The sequence below is a fragment of the Bombus fervidus genome, chromosome 1 (assembly GCF_041682495.2).
Source record: "Bombus fervidus isolate BK054 chromosome 1, iyBomFerv1, whole genome shotgun sequence".
Classification (NCBI taxonomy): domain Eukaryota; kingdom Metazoa; phylum Arthropoda; class Insecta; order Hymenoptera; family Apidae; genus Bombus; species Bombus fervidus.
The window spans coordinates 12,363,121-12,380,570 of record NC_091517.1 but is presented as its reverse complement, the minus strand read 5'-3'; the positions used below and the strand labels follow the sequence as shown (position 1 = coordinate 12,380,570).

The 17,450-nt window shown below is 33.5% G+C and overlaps 1 protein-coding gene across 3 annotated transcripts in view; it reads right to left on the bottom strand.

Moving 5' to 3' along the window:
- LOC139986479 (potassium voltage-gated channel subfamily KQT member 1-like) overlaps window positions 1–17,450 on the bottom strand; it is a 79,654-nt gene that overhangs the window by 9,627 nt on the left and 52,577 nt on the right. For 2 of the 3 annotated variants that reach the window (XM_072001867.1, XM_072001884.1), the window contains 4 exons: window positions 12,760–12,992; window positions 10,277–10,369; window positions 6,191–6,347; window positions 284–406 (listed from right to left, as the gene is read on the bottom strand). In XM_072001867.1, the coding sequence (XP_071857968.1) occupies window positions 284–406; window positions 6,191–6,347; window positions 10,277–10,369; window positions 12,760–12,992 (606 nt within the window). Of the gene's footprint in view, window positions 1–283; window positions 407–6,190; window positions 6,348–10,276; window positions 10,370–12,759; window positions 13,008–17,450 lie in introns of all 3 variants that reach the window. The other variant, XM_072001875.1, reaches the window with a different exon arrangement.

The following is a 17,450-nucleotide window of genomic DNA, read 5'->3' as shown; positions in this document are numbered from 1 at the left end:
GAATTCGTCAACTTTGAAACCCCTGTTATCGCATTATATTATTAGGATGCAACTATCCGTGTTAATTCGATCGAACTGAACTCGAGTGCCTCAGCACGATGCTGCGCAGGCACCCAACAAATTGAAAATTATATCTCTCGTTACATCTGTTTACCTGCAATCCTACAGTGAAAGGAGATATACGGTGAAAGACTGACGAACTTTCTTCCTTCTCAAAAAAGATAAGGGGAAATCAGTATTAAGGACGTAATGGAGCCGGAAAAAGGGTCACGACGGAACTCACCTGCTGTTCGACCCTGTATAAACGTGCACCTATAGTCATCGGTTTCACGTTGCCTGCTCGGTCGATTCCTGCTAGGTAGCTGCCTGGTTTGCCCAGGGTCTGGTCCAACCTCCTCTGCAATTCCTGTGAAAACGCGCAGGTTAAACGCTTAACGGCGTAATGTGGTATAAAATTGGGAACAAGCGAGTTGTTTCTTTCGAATTTTATAACATAAATATTGTTTAACGTGAAAATTTCAGACTTAATACAAGAGACATATGTAATTAAATAAAGAGGCGTAAGAGTCGTTAATAAACTTGCGGATTTGAAAATACAGAAATGTACAGAATGCACATAAGATAGAATACTCTGAAACTAGAACACTCGTTATAATATTTAATAGATAATACTTTCTGCTTAAGTTCTATTTCTTTAATAGCGTTTATAAAAATATTCGTTTGTGTAAATATCCACAGTCTAGTTATTGACATATTTTCAGAATTATACGTGATACTTTGTTTTAATCACTTAATATCACTTAAAATAATTTAGTTATTCATTGTAAATGCGATATTCTGTGCAGTATCAAGTAAGAGGAATTTAAAAGAAATAATGCAGCCTCATTTTTTTTATATCTAATCTGTAATATAACTTACTTATAATATAACTATAACGATTATAGTCATTTTTCTTTCTGATCAATAAAAGTTTACTTGTTGAAAACGATATGTTCGTATTTATAATTCTTGTATTCATAAGTCTCATAATTCTCTTTCTATTATTAGAGTATGTAATTAACTCGCGTTTTCCTATTCGTGGGTCGAATTTTCTCTCAAACTTAATATACAATTATACGCACGCAGAGACCGTGCTCGCTCAGAGACCGACATTTTGCCAGGCACCGTGCTCAAGTACATTGTATTATGTATACATATACACGCACGCACAGCATATATACATACATACATACATACATACACATCAACGTATAATTGGATTTTCGAATGTGAATATTGCATTATCCGTTCATTATCCTGGATCGAAAAACAACATTCGATGTTCATACGCACATTATCGAGCGAACGAAATTGATTGTGCTGTAGATATGTTTAATTAGCCTTATTAATTAATCGTATTTTATGAGTAGCGAGCAACGGAAAATACCGTCGACTTGCTTGATGCTAATGATAAATTTATGTTGGCACGGAGATTGGGAGAAATTATGAGGTAATACTTTCTTCAGGTCAATAAATATATTGTATAATATATACATATTAGTGAAGATTATGGGGCCGTCGAGTAAAAGAATAATACAAATGAAGCGTACACTGTTTGCAGTTACTAATATAAAAGAAATCAATACCTATTAAACAAGTAATTTGTTGAAAATTTACACTTACTTGCACAGTTTAATGCGTTTTGTTTAAAGGCAAAAAATACATCACTAGTTTCTTTAAGGAGAATATCATATGTTACTGCCTTTTTACATAATATCAAGACCTAAAATGTTTATAATTATTTAAAGATACAAAACTCTCGTTTTAGACTTCCGTAAAGTTATTACGTTTCTTTGATTGTTGGCCAGTTTTATATTGGATTGTGCTCGATTTGTATTAAATTATTTTTATCGATATCAGTAGATATTTATTATCAATAACATCAATCATTTATAATTTAAGTATCAATAATTAATGAATCAAAGAATGTTGGTTATCTTTTATTTTCGTTATCAGGAATACTGTAGGTATATTATATGCAAATTGCACAAAGTCAGAAATTCATAAAGAATAATTATGAGAATTTAATCCGAACTAATATCAATCCAACTTAATAATATAACATATCGAGGTTTATCGTATTTCGGTACGCTATTGAAGATCTCAAACATTGCAAAAACAACGAAATATTATCTGTCTATTATAACGATATAACAAATCGATGTTCGTACAACTACCATAATGTTAAGAATTATGTATGAGAATAAGGAAACGCCATCTTAGCGTGATACCGTGAAGGCTTAAGAATACTATCGATTTTCCGAATATATAACAAAGCCTGGTTCTCGCTCGAACAAAGGATGCCTCGTTCGCGTAAGCTGGATCAATATGATCGATGATTCGCTTTGAATAATCACAGTGTTCCACATCATTTCCGGATGAGTTTGTTATTCAGCATTTTCGACTCGTTTCAACGCTAGGAAAATCAGGACAAATTGTAGATATCCTTTTTCGTAGATAACAAGCGTGGGATCTACGGTAATGAATTTCGTTGGCTTCGTTAAATTTTCTGTATTAATTAATCTCGAGGAAATAAATAGTTTTCGCGTGACAAATGCCTTAATAATGAAATTTTAAAATATATGAGAACATATTCATTTATTCGGAAAGTTCGTAACGATGTTTGAGAAGAAATTTAACGTAATGTATTTTATTAGAATACTTAGAGACAATCCACATTTATCGAATAATGTATCCATCATTTTTCATACCGATTTATACCAATTTATACCGATTTCGGAACAGAAGGAAGGTATCTCAATTCCACATATATTTGTTCTTTTATATATATTCGTCTATCTCTGCAAAACGGTTTGACCAATCGCAATCATTCTTTTTGTATCTTATAGGGCATATCTCCCGGTTGGTTCAATTAAAACATTTTTGCGTTAATTTTTTGTCAACCAGTTTTTCTTTTGCAAAAATCCATTTTTTACGTATGTTCATCGATTACTCAGTATTGGATTGAGCTATTGGGATGAAATCTTTTGCAAAATTTCTCCAATTTGTTCATTATTAACTATCATTATTGTAAAGAATTAGTTCATTAATTTCATTTACTTGCGTTCAGCGATTGTTTTGCCATTATTAGACAGATGTCCAAATGATTGTACCGTAGCGACCTAGGCGTGCGCTTTGAAATTGCGTTTCTCAAGATAGGCTTTAACTCGCGTTTCCGTCGCAGGATACGTTGGATACGTTTTCGGCTATAAGTCTATCTTCATTGCGTAATGATTTGGGACACACTATTGAGTTATAGAAATATCCTTTTCTATCGCTGATCATAATCATAATATCAGTGGCGCAGTACAGCTGATTTATTCTTTATTCGCATACAGCCAATACAATTTTTTATTCATTAGTAAGAATTAAAAATTGAAATAAATAATGAATAGATAAAAATAAATGACCGCCTAATTAATGACAGTGAAAACCATTTTACGTTGGCCCTGTAATATCGATCGTTTCCATTAAAAAAATGTAAAATAAAAGAATTTTTTTAATTGAATGAATAGAAGTGAAAATAGACCATATATTAGATGTATCTTTAATTTTGCGTCGCTTTCGAAAAGATTGCGATATATTTAATATACAAGTTACGTTTAGTAAATAAATGAATAATCTTAATCGTTGCTCCATATGTGTCTAAATAGAGTACAAATTTTTTACGCACTTCGAAGTCGCTAATATATTGTTGATAAACAATTTTTTATTTATAGTGAAGTTCCGTAGAGTAGCTTCACAAATCCTTTCCGAGAAGCTTCTCGAAATTTCCTGGCAATTAAATCCCCTGAATATTTCATGCAAGCCTCTAGAATAGTCTAAAATATTGAAGTCCTTACTGTCGCAAAACTTGTAAAGAGCAGAATAAATGATAATAGAAGTGTATTATGTTTGGAATGGATTGAATGATAATCGATACCTCAAGTAAATTTAATAAATTAATATCATATTATTAATTAATAAAATACTATATAAATAATTTAATCAAATAGAACTTGATGCAATATCATTTTTTTTATTAAGAGGATTTGCCGAATCCTTTAAAGCGGAATTTTAGAAGATACTTGCCATACAATATTTCAAGAAACTTAGAACGCATCCAAGTCTTAACCATAATTCGTACAACAGTTCGATTAATTTTATAGCATCCTAATGGCAACTATCTTCTCATAATATATCAATATATCGATATAATATATCAACGTTATATTGACCCAATAATCGAAGAAAATATTCGCAAGCATAACGAAATAAAGTCATATTAAAGAGAAACGGTTTTCACTTTCTATTAATGAAGGGTTATCCCTTAAAACATGGCAAAGTTCAAGCACACGAGTATGCTTGATACAATTCCAATTGGTTAGGCTATTATGTCGACAGCCGATCACCTAACCTAGACCTGTCGTTCCTTCTATTGACAACTCTGTTATCCCGTGGTCTGACATTGGCTTTATTCACTCGCAGCGATTGGCAGAGACGTAATAATTGTCGACAACGCGAAATCTGCATTTCTCCGTTGAGAAATGATACGCGACGTAACAGCTGCTATTGTCTCTGAGCCGCAGCTCGCAGCACGTTCTATCGCGAAATGCTAAACGTTACTCGCCTCGATGACCGATTTCTCTTTTTTTATTCTCCTTGCTATTTTCCCTTTTCCGCTATTTTTTTTCTTTTTTTATTTTTGCATTTAACGGAGAATCGACGAGTATTCGCGCAGATGGCGATAAAGAGAATTTTCAATAAGCGTCGATACGATCCGATATTATTAACGTGTCCTTTTTTGTTACTTTTTCAATCTCTTTCTTTTTTTTGCTTTAATTAGTTTAGTAGAGAAATGTAATATGTTTGAATTTTCGAAATATTTGTCTTTTTGATAAGTAACGAATATAAATTTGATTATCTGTGAAATTGATGTACGATCAACGAAGAAAGAAATTATATTCCCATCTTCATCAGTGTTTTCCTTCAGTTAAAAATCTAAAATGATACAACTTTTGATGTGTTGATTTTCGAATGCCGTTGTTTCTGCTATTTTGTTTTTTTTAATAAGATTTTGTCGTTTGATTTGACAAGTTATTCTTATGTGATTTCTTAAATATTAAGATTGACGCTTTAAGGCCACAAAAGAGCGGGAGAAATTTATATCTAAAATATAAATAATTTAATTGGAAACTAATATGTTAGGAAAAAAGGCTTTTCGAATAAAAAATATTGATGCGTGATATTATGTGATCTTTTTGTTTCTCTTTTTCTATTCATAACTCTTGTGCCTTTATTCGTTTGTGTAATGACGGAACTTTCCTGCTGTTCGCAAATATAAAAGTTTCCTTCGGCCTCTTAGCAATTTTTTCGAAAATTACCTACGAAGATTTACATTTGAACATGAAAGATATTTTCGTCCATCTTTTATATCTTTCCTGCTTTGCTCAAATATTTGACCTGCGTGTGTACACAGGTAAACATTAATATTCGCATTAGCGATAGAACTTGCGAGCTCCGTGAGTCTCTTAAAGGATTCAGCTTTCCCCTTAATCAAAATTCCTTCTTGAAATCTTTCTCTTCTTCGCAATAGGATTCGTAAAACGAAAAGATGAAAGTCTAAGGCACTATTTCTTGTTCAGAATGCCATAAGGAAGACTGTTTCGCGAAAATTTCAGCTAGGAAGTTACATGATTTTTTACTTTCCTGTTTTCTAGTCTACAGTTTTTGGATCTCGCAACGGTAACTTGACGTTTCATAAATTCAAGGAAGGAAGTTAGCATGACAAATGTGCAACTTGCGAATTGAGTTCTCTGATAATGTTCCAGAACTATAGTTCAAGTAGAACAATATGATTTGAAACTACAATGTGGACAATTTGTCCAAAGGCAATTGTTTCACCTAAAAACCGTAATTTGTTAACAATGTTGCTGCAGTGGTAACTTTTTAAGTTAATTATAGAACATAGTTGCAACTAAAGGTATATGTAATTTGGAAGTTAATAGATTTACATATATCTAAAGTTTATTTTATTTGCTTATCCCTGTACTATCATTGTGTATCGTAGTAATTATTAATTTCTATATTTCAAACTATTTCTGTCTATCAGCAACTAACTCGTATACAATCGTGTCATAATAATACGAAAAAAGTAGCCACAAAAACTTACCTTAATCCGAACCATCATGTTCAAGTGACCTTGACTATACTGTTCGATCACATCGCGCACGTCGTACGGTTTCCGTGCTTGCTGGAACTTCCTCCTGGCCACGAAGTACTTAATCTTCCTGATCGCTCTTATGGCGTTTCGATGTGCTTCCGTTAGCCTGAAAATTATAATGATTCTATTTTCGGTCAATTTACTCACATTGATAACAAACAAATTTTCCAATATACATATACGTCATTACATAATGATTCACCGTTCGCATCACAGTTAATATTCCTTCGCTTCCGTTTATACGAATCTGTCTTATACATTAGTTTATGTTTACTTTATGAGTCGTTTACTATTTCGTATTGAAATAAAATTTGTCCCTCTGTTCGAATTATTATTTACAAAAACTGAAAGTCTAAGAAAATCGAGCTAGATTCGATTCAAAAAGGGAAAAAATAGGATGGAAAATATAAAAACCGTCCAAAAGAATTTGATTGAAAGTGATAAAAAGAAGAGAAACTTGGCACAAGTAGAGAATTTATTTTATTATCCAACACTGACTATAGATCGTCAACACTCGTATAACTTTGCTTATCGAAAATATTTTCCGTTGTCAGCTCACGATTCTACTGACTGTTTTAAATGATACGCGTGCTATCTATCTCACAAGGACATTCTCGAGAAAAGTGGCTGTCCTTCGGTTGTTTACTATTCAATGCTGTCTTACCGCGAGTAAAGACGTATTCTCATTGAGAGACGTACATAAATGGAACAGGGAGGATTTCACATGCATATGTATTCCACTAAGAAAAGACTCGTGTTATTCCAACAATCTCGTCAGTGGCACACTTTCGACGTTTATTAGTGTCGCAATTGATGATGCGAGTTTATGCGAAACGATGTGATGTTTGCTGGTTCTTCCTTGTTCTGTGTCACGGAATTTTATGAGTAATTTGCGCTCTTATTGCTTCTTATTCTTATAACGCTAAATTACTCGAGTCAATTAATTTATTTCTACAAATTATGTGGACACAGAAATTTAGTTTAGTTAGCTATTGACTGAAATACATTATGATGTGTTATTTTTAAATCTTGAATTATTTTAAATTTATAATAGAACAAGATAATATTTAACGAAATGTTGAACTGTTCGGGCAACTGCAAAATTGAATAATTACAATTTTTATCCTTTTTTGAACGTGTGCATGTTTTCCTAGAAAATGAAACATTAATACAATAAATTCTTTGTTTTGTTTTCGGTATTAAACGTAGTAATGAGAAATTATTCAAATGAGTTTGAAATTGTTCCAAAGATTGACCAGCTTTCTTATCGTGATACTATACAGTAAAGATTCGCATTACTCGCAACTTTTCATTTACCAAAGTCTGCATTGCAAAGATTATATAGATTTTATAGATTTGATTTTATAGACAAATTACAGAAAAATTACAGTAACATTACCAGATGAAAATAATACACAAGATCTGGTTATTTAATTCAAATACTAAACACCCTTCCTCTAAACAACCTGCATAAATGGAGAGCATTTTTCAGCACTTTATCCAAATATAGCGGAAGATGTTTGTTTGCTCACCGGCAAAATTTCACCATTCGACTTATCTATTCTCAATTCACGAGTCGAAAATTCCTAATTCACAGAAAAAATTGGAGTGGCTCGACAAAACGGTTGGCCAGCCGTCGACCGCTTATTTTCACAAACGATTTCACGTTTCAGCGATGAAACGCGGGAAACTCGAGCTCCGAAACACTAGAAAAGCAAAAAATGAAATAGAGAAAAAAAGAAACAGAGAGAGAGAGAGAGAGAGAGAGAGAGAGAGAGAGGGAGAGAGAGAGATTGAGATGCGACTCGCGAATCAAACGTTAGGGATGTGCGTCGCGGGGCAGCGAGAAGAACGGGAGAAAAAGAAAAATTCCGAACGCGACTTGTCTTTGTGTCGGAGGTTCGAGTGCCAGGCTTGCAAAGAATGTAGGCCGTCCATGAAGCGAAGTAATGCACCGGTGAAAAAAGCACTTACGTTCCGTGCTTTTTGAAGTGGGCGAGGGAAAAAGAGAAAGAAACAGACGAGTAGAGAAGAGGAGCTTTTCACGAGAGCCGCCGCAAGGTAACGCTCCATTCCGCTTTCGAGAACGGAGACTTCCTCGAAATGTCAATGCCACGTGCTCGGAATTTGCTTTCCTAACATATTACCAACTTTACTGTTGATTTATTCACGGCGATAATTTTCGATAATAACACTTTGAGGAAAATTTTGAAAAAATTCTTCCTGGACGAGGCCAGGGGAGGATAATTGTTGGTAGTAGCTGTTTGAGGAAAATGTCAAGAGGCGCGAAAAATATTAGAAATTAGAACAAAAGACAGTTCATGAAAGCTCAATATCTGAATCGGAGGCACGAAAAGAATTTGTATGATTTATAATGAACGACAGACTATAGAAATAGTGACAAACAAGATATTAAGCAAGTCTTTGATATTCCTTTCGTGATCACAACGTTAAAAAATAAGATGATATATTTCATTAGCACAATTATCCTTAATGAATCGGTGCAAGAATCTTTAAAAGGATATTTTTTAAAAATTTGTTTTAAATAAGTAGCTCATTAATATTAGGTTGTCGCAAAAGTTTCTTTCGTTTTGTAAGGGAATAATAGATGCACACACTTTTTGTTTCCTTTCATTCCAATAAAATTAAATGGATTATACCTAATTCGATAAAATAATAAACCAAAAAGTGTTGTGCATCTGGTATTTCCTTACAAAGCGAAAGAAACTTTTGCGACAACCTAATACAAAGTTCTAGATTGACATATTAGAAAGAAATACGTGTACGGTACAAGCTCTCTTTATCCCCACAAAACGAGTCGTTGTTACACTCAATAATTGCTGCTTGCATTCGACGGTGATTCTCGAGCACATTTAAATTTCTCTTCGCCGCACGCTTTACCTACTTGCTTTGCAGCGGTTCTCGAGATCGATCGAACAGCAGAAAGACCATGAATCGCGGCACGTTTAACATTAACGAGATCCGAATCGTTGAATCGGATGCACACTGTACAGTGCCGTTTCGAGCTGTTTCCAGCATGTATTACAGAAACCATACGTGCTGGACGAAATTCTCCGGTTAATATCGATTCCGCATGCAAAATGAAAGTAATTTGCATGAAGATGTAGGCTTCCTCTATTCTCGCATATGCCTTGATTTTGCTTGCTGTTATCAGACCCGACGTGCAAACGAAAAATAGTCGAACGATACTATCGTTGCCAGTTTTTTCAAGGCAGTTCCATTTAAACGTCGACAAAAATATTACTGTTTTTTTCTTTTTTTTTTTTTTTTGTAATTGTGAATATTTTGGAGATTAATAAAATTTCTATTAGATACTTTTAGAGTGGGAAAAGTCTCTTGACGATTTCACTTCGACGTGATGACACGTGCTTTTTGTATTTAAGTATCTGGATCGTCTAATAATTAATTTTAATCATTTGGATGAAAATTTGTTAAGGAATGTTCGTTTTATTCCACGCGTGTTCTAAGCACGTATTATTAAAATTCAAATTTTGTTTCCTTTTTGTACATATGTGCTACATACTTTGTCGACTCTAAATGATATCAGAATCGAGCGACAGTTAACGAAAAGACCTTTTTATTCATTCTACAAATTATTCATAGATTTTTGTAATACTAGATACCATCTGATAAACTCTGAATTATGTCAACAATTATTTATTGTCTCGTTTAAATACAGGCATAAATTTGTTCAATATCAAATTACTGTTTCGTACATTAGCATATATGTACTTACAAATTTCTTTCATTATTCAAAAAGTACTTCGTAGACGTTACAACAACGCTATATATATACAAATCAAAAGAGTTACCTATATCTCGATTTATTCAATCAACTCTTCAAATCCGATTTAACCAATCGATTCAATCAAAGGAAGGTAACTTAGAAAAGACATTTCCATAACACAAAATCACAACGTTGTTGTAGTTTGCCTCCATTCCTCGGTTAAAATACTTTTCCTCGTATCTTCATACAAAAATCCAGCAAGATGACAGAAAGAAAATCGTACTTACGTGGTGACTCTTTGCGGTTCCTCGATATCAATGTCAATTTCATCGCTGGTAGCCTCCGTGACGGAGCTCGTCTGCGAGGTGAAGAGGCTTCCCCTGCCAACCGGAAATACGCTACTCACACTACCAAACTCAAGAACTAGTTCGTTCGACGTTCAAACCGCTCCAGAGAAAGTGCCCTTCAGCCGGTTGACGTTTCCTGTCACGCCAACTTTCCCGAACCAGCCATTACTTCCCCGCGAAATTTCCAAAGATTTTCTCCGTTCCCGACCCTTACGCACACTTCACATGCTCTATTTTACCGGCGTTTGATGCTCCAGCAAATGAGATCTTTTCGCACTAGTTATCTATTGTCTAAAGTCGGCGGATCAATATAAGAAAAAAAAAAAAAAAAAAGGAATGTACGTGCAGCTAGAAGACTATTGTTAGAGAAAGTAGCGGAGGGTTTATAAGGAGAATTTATTTAGAAGATTTCGATTCAAATATATTTCAAATGCATGTATAAATTTTTAAATATTAAATCGTAGGAATTGTTATATCAGTCGGCTTCTAAGCTTCTCTCTGGAGCGAATTTCAGAATTAAGTAACTAGATTACTGTTTAGATTATTCTTTTCATTTTCACATTTTTCATTTTTCATTTCAACGTTTTATGTTTCGTTCCGCAGAAACAAAATATTACGAGATTTCGTATGAACATAGTAAGGGGATAATATCATTATTCCTCGTTACAATGCAATACCATAGTTAGCAAAGGAAATCCACCATAATCTGACACTCAATTAAATAAGAATAATGTCTCGACGTATCGTTTCGAAGCAAAGTCGCTCGATTAATTTTACAAAGATAACTAGAATATTAAAATAAAGACGATTGTATAATCAAACGTTCTTGATGGTAGGAACAAATATTTTTATTAAAGTCGCATTTACATTAGGCAATTTTTGCCCGACTCGTTAAAATGATAGAGCTATAAAAGAAAAATTCATTATCTGTAGCTTGTATCTTGTCGATTCATTGGTCATTTCAAAATTGGATATTCCAGAGGCTTATTTAAAAATTCAATAAGTTCGCGAGACCTCATTTCCAAGCGCAGACTATAGAACTCAATTTGCAAGTTTATTTGAGAACTGAATAATATTGAAAGTTATAGAACCGTGGCTCGAAGTTTTGAATCATCCGCATCGATGGTCTGTGTCATAAAACGTTAAATAAAATGTGATTTTTGTTTAATTTCCTCGTATAGTACAAAAGCTATTTGTGTCTAATCTGTAGATCGATTGGAGTCTGTGTACGACATTCCAAATTATTTAATCCGAAATTAAAAGTGGCCAGTAAAAGTATTTCACTATGAAAAAATGAAAATAACCTCATTAAAAAATGTATTACTCAAACTGAAATTTTAATAACCGCGATAACCCGAAGATTATTTACCAAATATTGACTGGTGCAAACCTACAAATTTCTTTTATATTATGACATATTGTCCTATTTTAGTCTGCTTAATATGTACTTGTATATATATTTACTTAGAACCATGATGCGAAAAGTTAGTCTAAGTAAAATATTATTAGCTAGGTAATAAAGATGCACTCAAAGTCGAATAATGTATAAAAATAAAAAAGTATAAAGAATAAAGAAAAAATAATTAATTAATATAGTCAGATCACTAAGCAGCAATAAGTAATCTAATAAGTAGTTCGTACATTTCTTTAAATCTTCGTCGAATAATGCATTTTAATGAAACCTAAAATTGCTCATCAATCTAATATCATTAAATCGATAGAAATTCTAATAGAAAGATGCAAACTGAAAATTAAAGTTTCTATGTAAATGAATTGGATGGAACTCACATCTGTTTGTTCGAACGGTAATTCATATTATTGGAATGTGAAATTGTTAATGAAGCAGTGCACTAATTCCTATTTTCAGGGGTCAATTCATTATTCGGATTATTTTATTCGAATTATTCAAATATACACAGTTGCAGTGTAATGAATTTAAAGGAAGTGAAAATTTATTTTTAACTTTAACGAGTCAAATCGTATTTATTGATTTAAGATGAGGTTTCTCGTTGATTTTAAAATCAATTGCAAAAATTGCATATTTTTCACGTGTACAATCAACTGTTCCTATAAAAGGAATTAATCAAAGATTAGCATCGATTTAATAAGATGAAAGATCTAAAATTATAACATATTGGGTTATAAATGTCATGATCGTCGATTTTCTATCTTGTTATCAAGATTTACTGGTTTGGATTAACATTTATGAACAGATTTTTTATTTTAAAATAAACTTATCGTGCACTATGCAAATATTACCGGAAAAGAATTTCAACTAAAATGATTACCAACCAACTACTAAAGTATACTATCGGTTATCGATGACCAACACGGCGCTTAACACGTTAATTTTCCGCTTCTACCAGCAACATTCGTCAGCTTTAGTAAATTAACAAAAAAGAACAATCGATGCCTCGACTCACCGATTGTCGCGTCTAGCACGATTAGGTGTACCAGCCTTCGGTTCCTCCATGTAGAAGATTACGTCGCCCTCGTTCTCCATCCGTTGGTTGTCATTCTGACCCCCGGTGTCGCCAGTAGCACCGCCACTGGACACACCACCGGATATCGTAACCGGCGGTAACTGTTGCTGTTGTTGAACGTCCATCCGGTTCCTCGATTTTCGCCTCTTCAGTACGCTCGCCTTCTTTGCCACCTGGATCATCAGAGACTGAACCCCCGGTGCCCTCCCATTACAACACACGTCGAACACAACATGCACTATCCCTACTAGCGAGCGCCACAGCTCGGCCCCGAACACGGATCCATCTGAAAAGCTCCCTAATTCGCCAACGGCGGTATATCTGTGCACTGAAAATTTAAGCTCGTTCGGCTGCCGCGATATTATTCAGGATTTTCGTTAATAATGGACGGATAGTATCTATATAGATAGCATCCATAGGTATTGACAGAAATCTGCACCTGGGTTTTCATCATACATTCGGAACAGATCGTTAACATATTCCGTGTTGCATCAATTTTACGTAGTTCATCATCAAACAGATGTTACGAATGAAATGACTTTATGATTTTGCTTGTCTTTATTGTCAGAATATTAAATGACCTAAAGATTGATGAGCGGAAGGTTCGATATAGGTCATCTGTGAGCCATGTACGGAATGTGTTACTATATTGGAGCTATTCCGGATGCATTACTTCTTTCACCTACGTAAATTTTATGACTCCGACAAAAGGGAAATTTCTTGTATTTACTACAATTAATCTCTCTTAAGAGCAAACACTCTATAGGTATGATAATATAATGGTTAGATACACAAATGATTGGAATAAGATGCAGACTTTGTTAATAACTTTGAAAGAGACACATTTACTATGGAGGATGTTTTTTCAGCAAAAAGAGATCGTGACGAATGACTTTGTAACGTGTTAACATAGATTGAAATAATAAATCAATCACTACGTGTATAGAGATCACAGAAGACGTGTGAATCTTCTTTATAGTTCGACCAAATGCATGATCCGCTTTATATCTCATCTAGTAATAGTGGCAGAGGAAACCGAGCATATGTACATTGATTCGAATGTGGCAGTTCACTCGCAATTTCAATTTTCATCAGTTTAATCACATGTACTATCCTGCTTCGAGATTCGACTCTGATTATTAGCGCAAGTTTAATGACGAAATATTGATAGCGTACAGATCTTCTGATGAGATTGATAGGTTGACAAAATGTGGAAATACTATTCTAAAAGGACCTGATCTCCATTTGAAATCCACGCAGTATCAGCTTGTTGTCAATCTTCTTTATAAGTCGAATAAAATATTTCGTAAATCAGTCATGAAATTATTTATGTGGATACAATGGTATTAGGAGGAAATAATGGAAAATTATTGACATTACATTCGTCAATTTGAATAAAAATGAAAAGATATTATATGTATATATAATAATAATAATAATATGAATATATTTGTGTGTGCCATTTACGAGTTAGATACCAAACATTTATTAACTTTATAGAATAAATTACGAAAAAATACTGCGGAGGTACAAATATCAATCTCATTAAACTATTTCCTCGGATGAAGGAAGGTCAATTAAAAATAATAAAACTTTAAAAATAAATCGGGAAACGATCTATCCAAATAAAAAAAAACTAATCTAACAGCAATCTAATTGCATCTGCATTAAAATGAAAACAAGAAAGGAGTAAGGAAAATAGGGTAACTTTTTAACTTTTAGAAATTAATTAACAAGAGGCTGAGAGACTCGTTTGAAATTCTTTTTCGCAACATTCGTCGCATCATATGGAACTGTAATCGTTGTACGTTTTCACAAGGGAAGAAAAAGTTGGAAAAAGAATTGTTTACCGTACCGGGAAGAAAAAACAAGAGCCACGGACGATGAAACCGTTCCTCTCCTTTTCAGACTTATCGAATTTTTTCCGTACAGGAACGAAAGTAGGTCAGCATCGGTTTTCAAATCTGCTCTCGGAGCTGGCAATATAACTACGCATTAACGTCATTTTTCCTTAGGTTCTACGCGTTAAGTACTTATGGAGGGTTTTGAAAGAATATCACGGGATAAAAATTCATAAAACTTCCGTAATCGACATAACTTGTCAACTCGCGAAATCTTTACGAAGAAAGTTTTAGCATTCAGGATGAATCGATCGTGAGTTTACGAAGCTCTTGACGATAATTTGATTTTCGAATAGTTCGATAACAAAGAGGTTCGATACCACCTACTAACCAAAAATTTAGTATCTTTTGGATGTATCGATTCGGATGATTCTTGAACAATTGAACAATTTTAATTACATTATACTTATCGATATTGTCAGTCCCGATAAACGATATTTATTATGGAAGAACCTAACAAAAATTTCTCACAAACTTATTCTAATCTAATTAAAAACTAATCGAAACACTGCACTCGACAGTTCAGTTCGCATAAACCGATGTGTTATAACACAATCAAATCAACGAATCAAACATACGTGAAAGTAAAGTGATAGAAAGACGAAAGAAAAGTGAGCAAATGAAAGAAGTCCGAAGAAACCAGGAAAAGGAAATTCATTGGGAAAAGACGTCAGATGAAAAAGGTGAGAAAGTACCGTCGTGTCTCAGTGCATTTTAGTATTCAATCCTATTTGCCAGCGTGAAAGCTGTAAATGTTTAGCATGGACAATGAAAGTTCTATCAAGATTCAGGAAACAATCGCACGAGACAGAAAGGAAAACGACAACGGAAATATTCGAGCGACGACCGTGACAGCCGACGAGCGTAAATTCTCGTTCCCCGCGAACGCGTTCGTTTCTTTGCTTTGCAAGCTGACGCGAAAATAAAATGGCGAGACATACACTGTGCACCGAATAGGTGAAACGACTCTGCTTCAAATGCCTCGAAACGATATTACGATTGTGCGTCGTTTTACAAACACCACTACACGTTCAAGTCTTTTTTTAAATTTCCAACTACATATAAATTTTGATCAATAAATTACAAATTAATGAGAAAAGAAATAGGGAAGTTTTTACTTACGTATATTTTCTATAGAATACAAACTTCTTTTAAAGGGAAGGATACGTAAATGAAATCCTTTTCTTGTATTTTTTATCTGTTCTCCATAGGAAATAGTGATAACGTAATAAAAATAGTTGTTAATAGATATTAGTTTATAATATTAGTAATAATGTTATGTAATGTAATTAGATATTAGTAACAATGATAGTGAGTAATAATAATGTAATACGAGTCCAAAAGTCACCTAGAAATGTGTTTAGGTATCCACTGCTCGCATGGCTCTTATATTCTGTAATTATAGGTTTTAATAAAGATTATAGCAAGTATACATATTTAGTAACACGAATAATTCAATTGCAGTGCGCTTGTAATATTTTATATATAGGTACTAATAATGTAATTAACTATTTACTATCCACTATTAAACTATTAAATTATATTGTAACATGAATAAAATCGGAATATTTTTATTTTGTAATAGGTATTTTAATATCATGTAGAGTTATAGAACTGAGTTATCGGAATGTGAAAAATGTTCTTTTTTAAGGTATTTATGTTTAAAGCAGAGTTGTTACCACCACTGTTGTGTCGGTTTATATTGTGCGTACAGGATGTCAATAATATCAAGAATACTTGTTAAGATTAACATGTAGTGTAACATTACCTGAAACTTACGAATTTTTCATCTGTAACTGTTAAACTCAAACTTTTTTTTATATTTCAATCCGTGTAATGATTATGCAATATCTAAAGATGGTGATATTATATCGATTTTTAACATCGAAACACATTTTCCCTTTCAACGTTTGAAATTCATTAAAACAATAAAATTGTTACGTACGCAGGTTTCTCTTAAGAGCATAGATTACAACGTCCTAGAATTGTTTACGTTTATCAAAGCCCAACGTAACATACATCTAAAAGAATTATAAAATACTCAGGAAACTGAGAAAAGGAACTGAAAATTGATCGAAACCAATGAAACGAAATAAATAATTCATATACAAGCTTATAAGTAGCTATCAAGCGATACTGCAATTTTAACTTCATCGAACAAGATTAAGTACTCTCCACTTAAGCATCGAAGCGATACAAATTGCCAATAGATTACTCACATGAAGCGCGTAAATGTGAAAGACAGAAATAATACAATTGTACGCGTTCAAAGAAATTTCTCTACCCACTTTTATTTCTAACAAATCACAATCAAAAAATGTCAAGACACGATATACAAACGATCAGACAGCTCTTATGAAATATCCTCGACTTTCTCAACACCCTGTACGTAAGCGTCGCACATATATTTTGCACAAAGACACCGCATACACTCAATTAGAATTCATGCACAATAACGTGTGACGCGGTAGAAACACATTGCATAGCGCAAATCATTATTATTTTTCACGATCCAAGTGGTAAAACAAAGCTTAATATAAGTGCAATATAGAATAAAAACACAACAATATAGATACATACATAGAAAAGAGAGCAAAAGTATTATACGTCGAATAAACGAGCCTTTCCGCGAATTATCGCGAATATCCCGCCCCTCCCCGCGTTATACAGGGTGTATTATACTACGTATAGAATTGCCAATAATCGCGTCTTGCTTTCGTAAATACTATT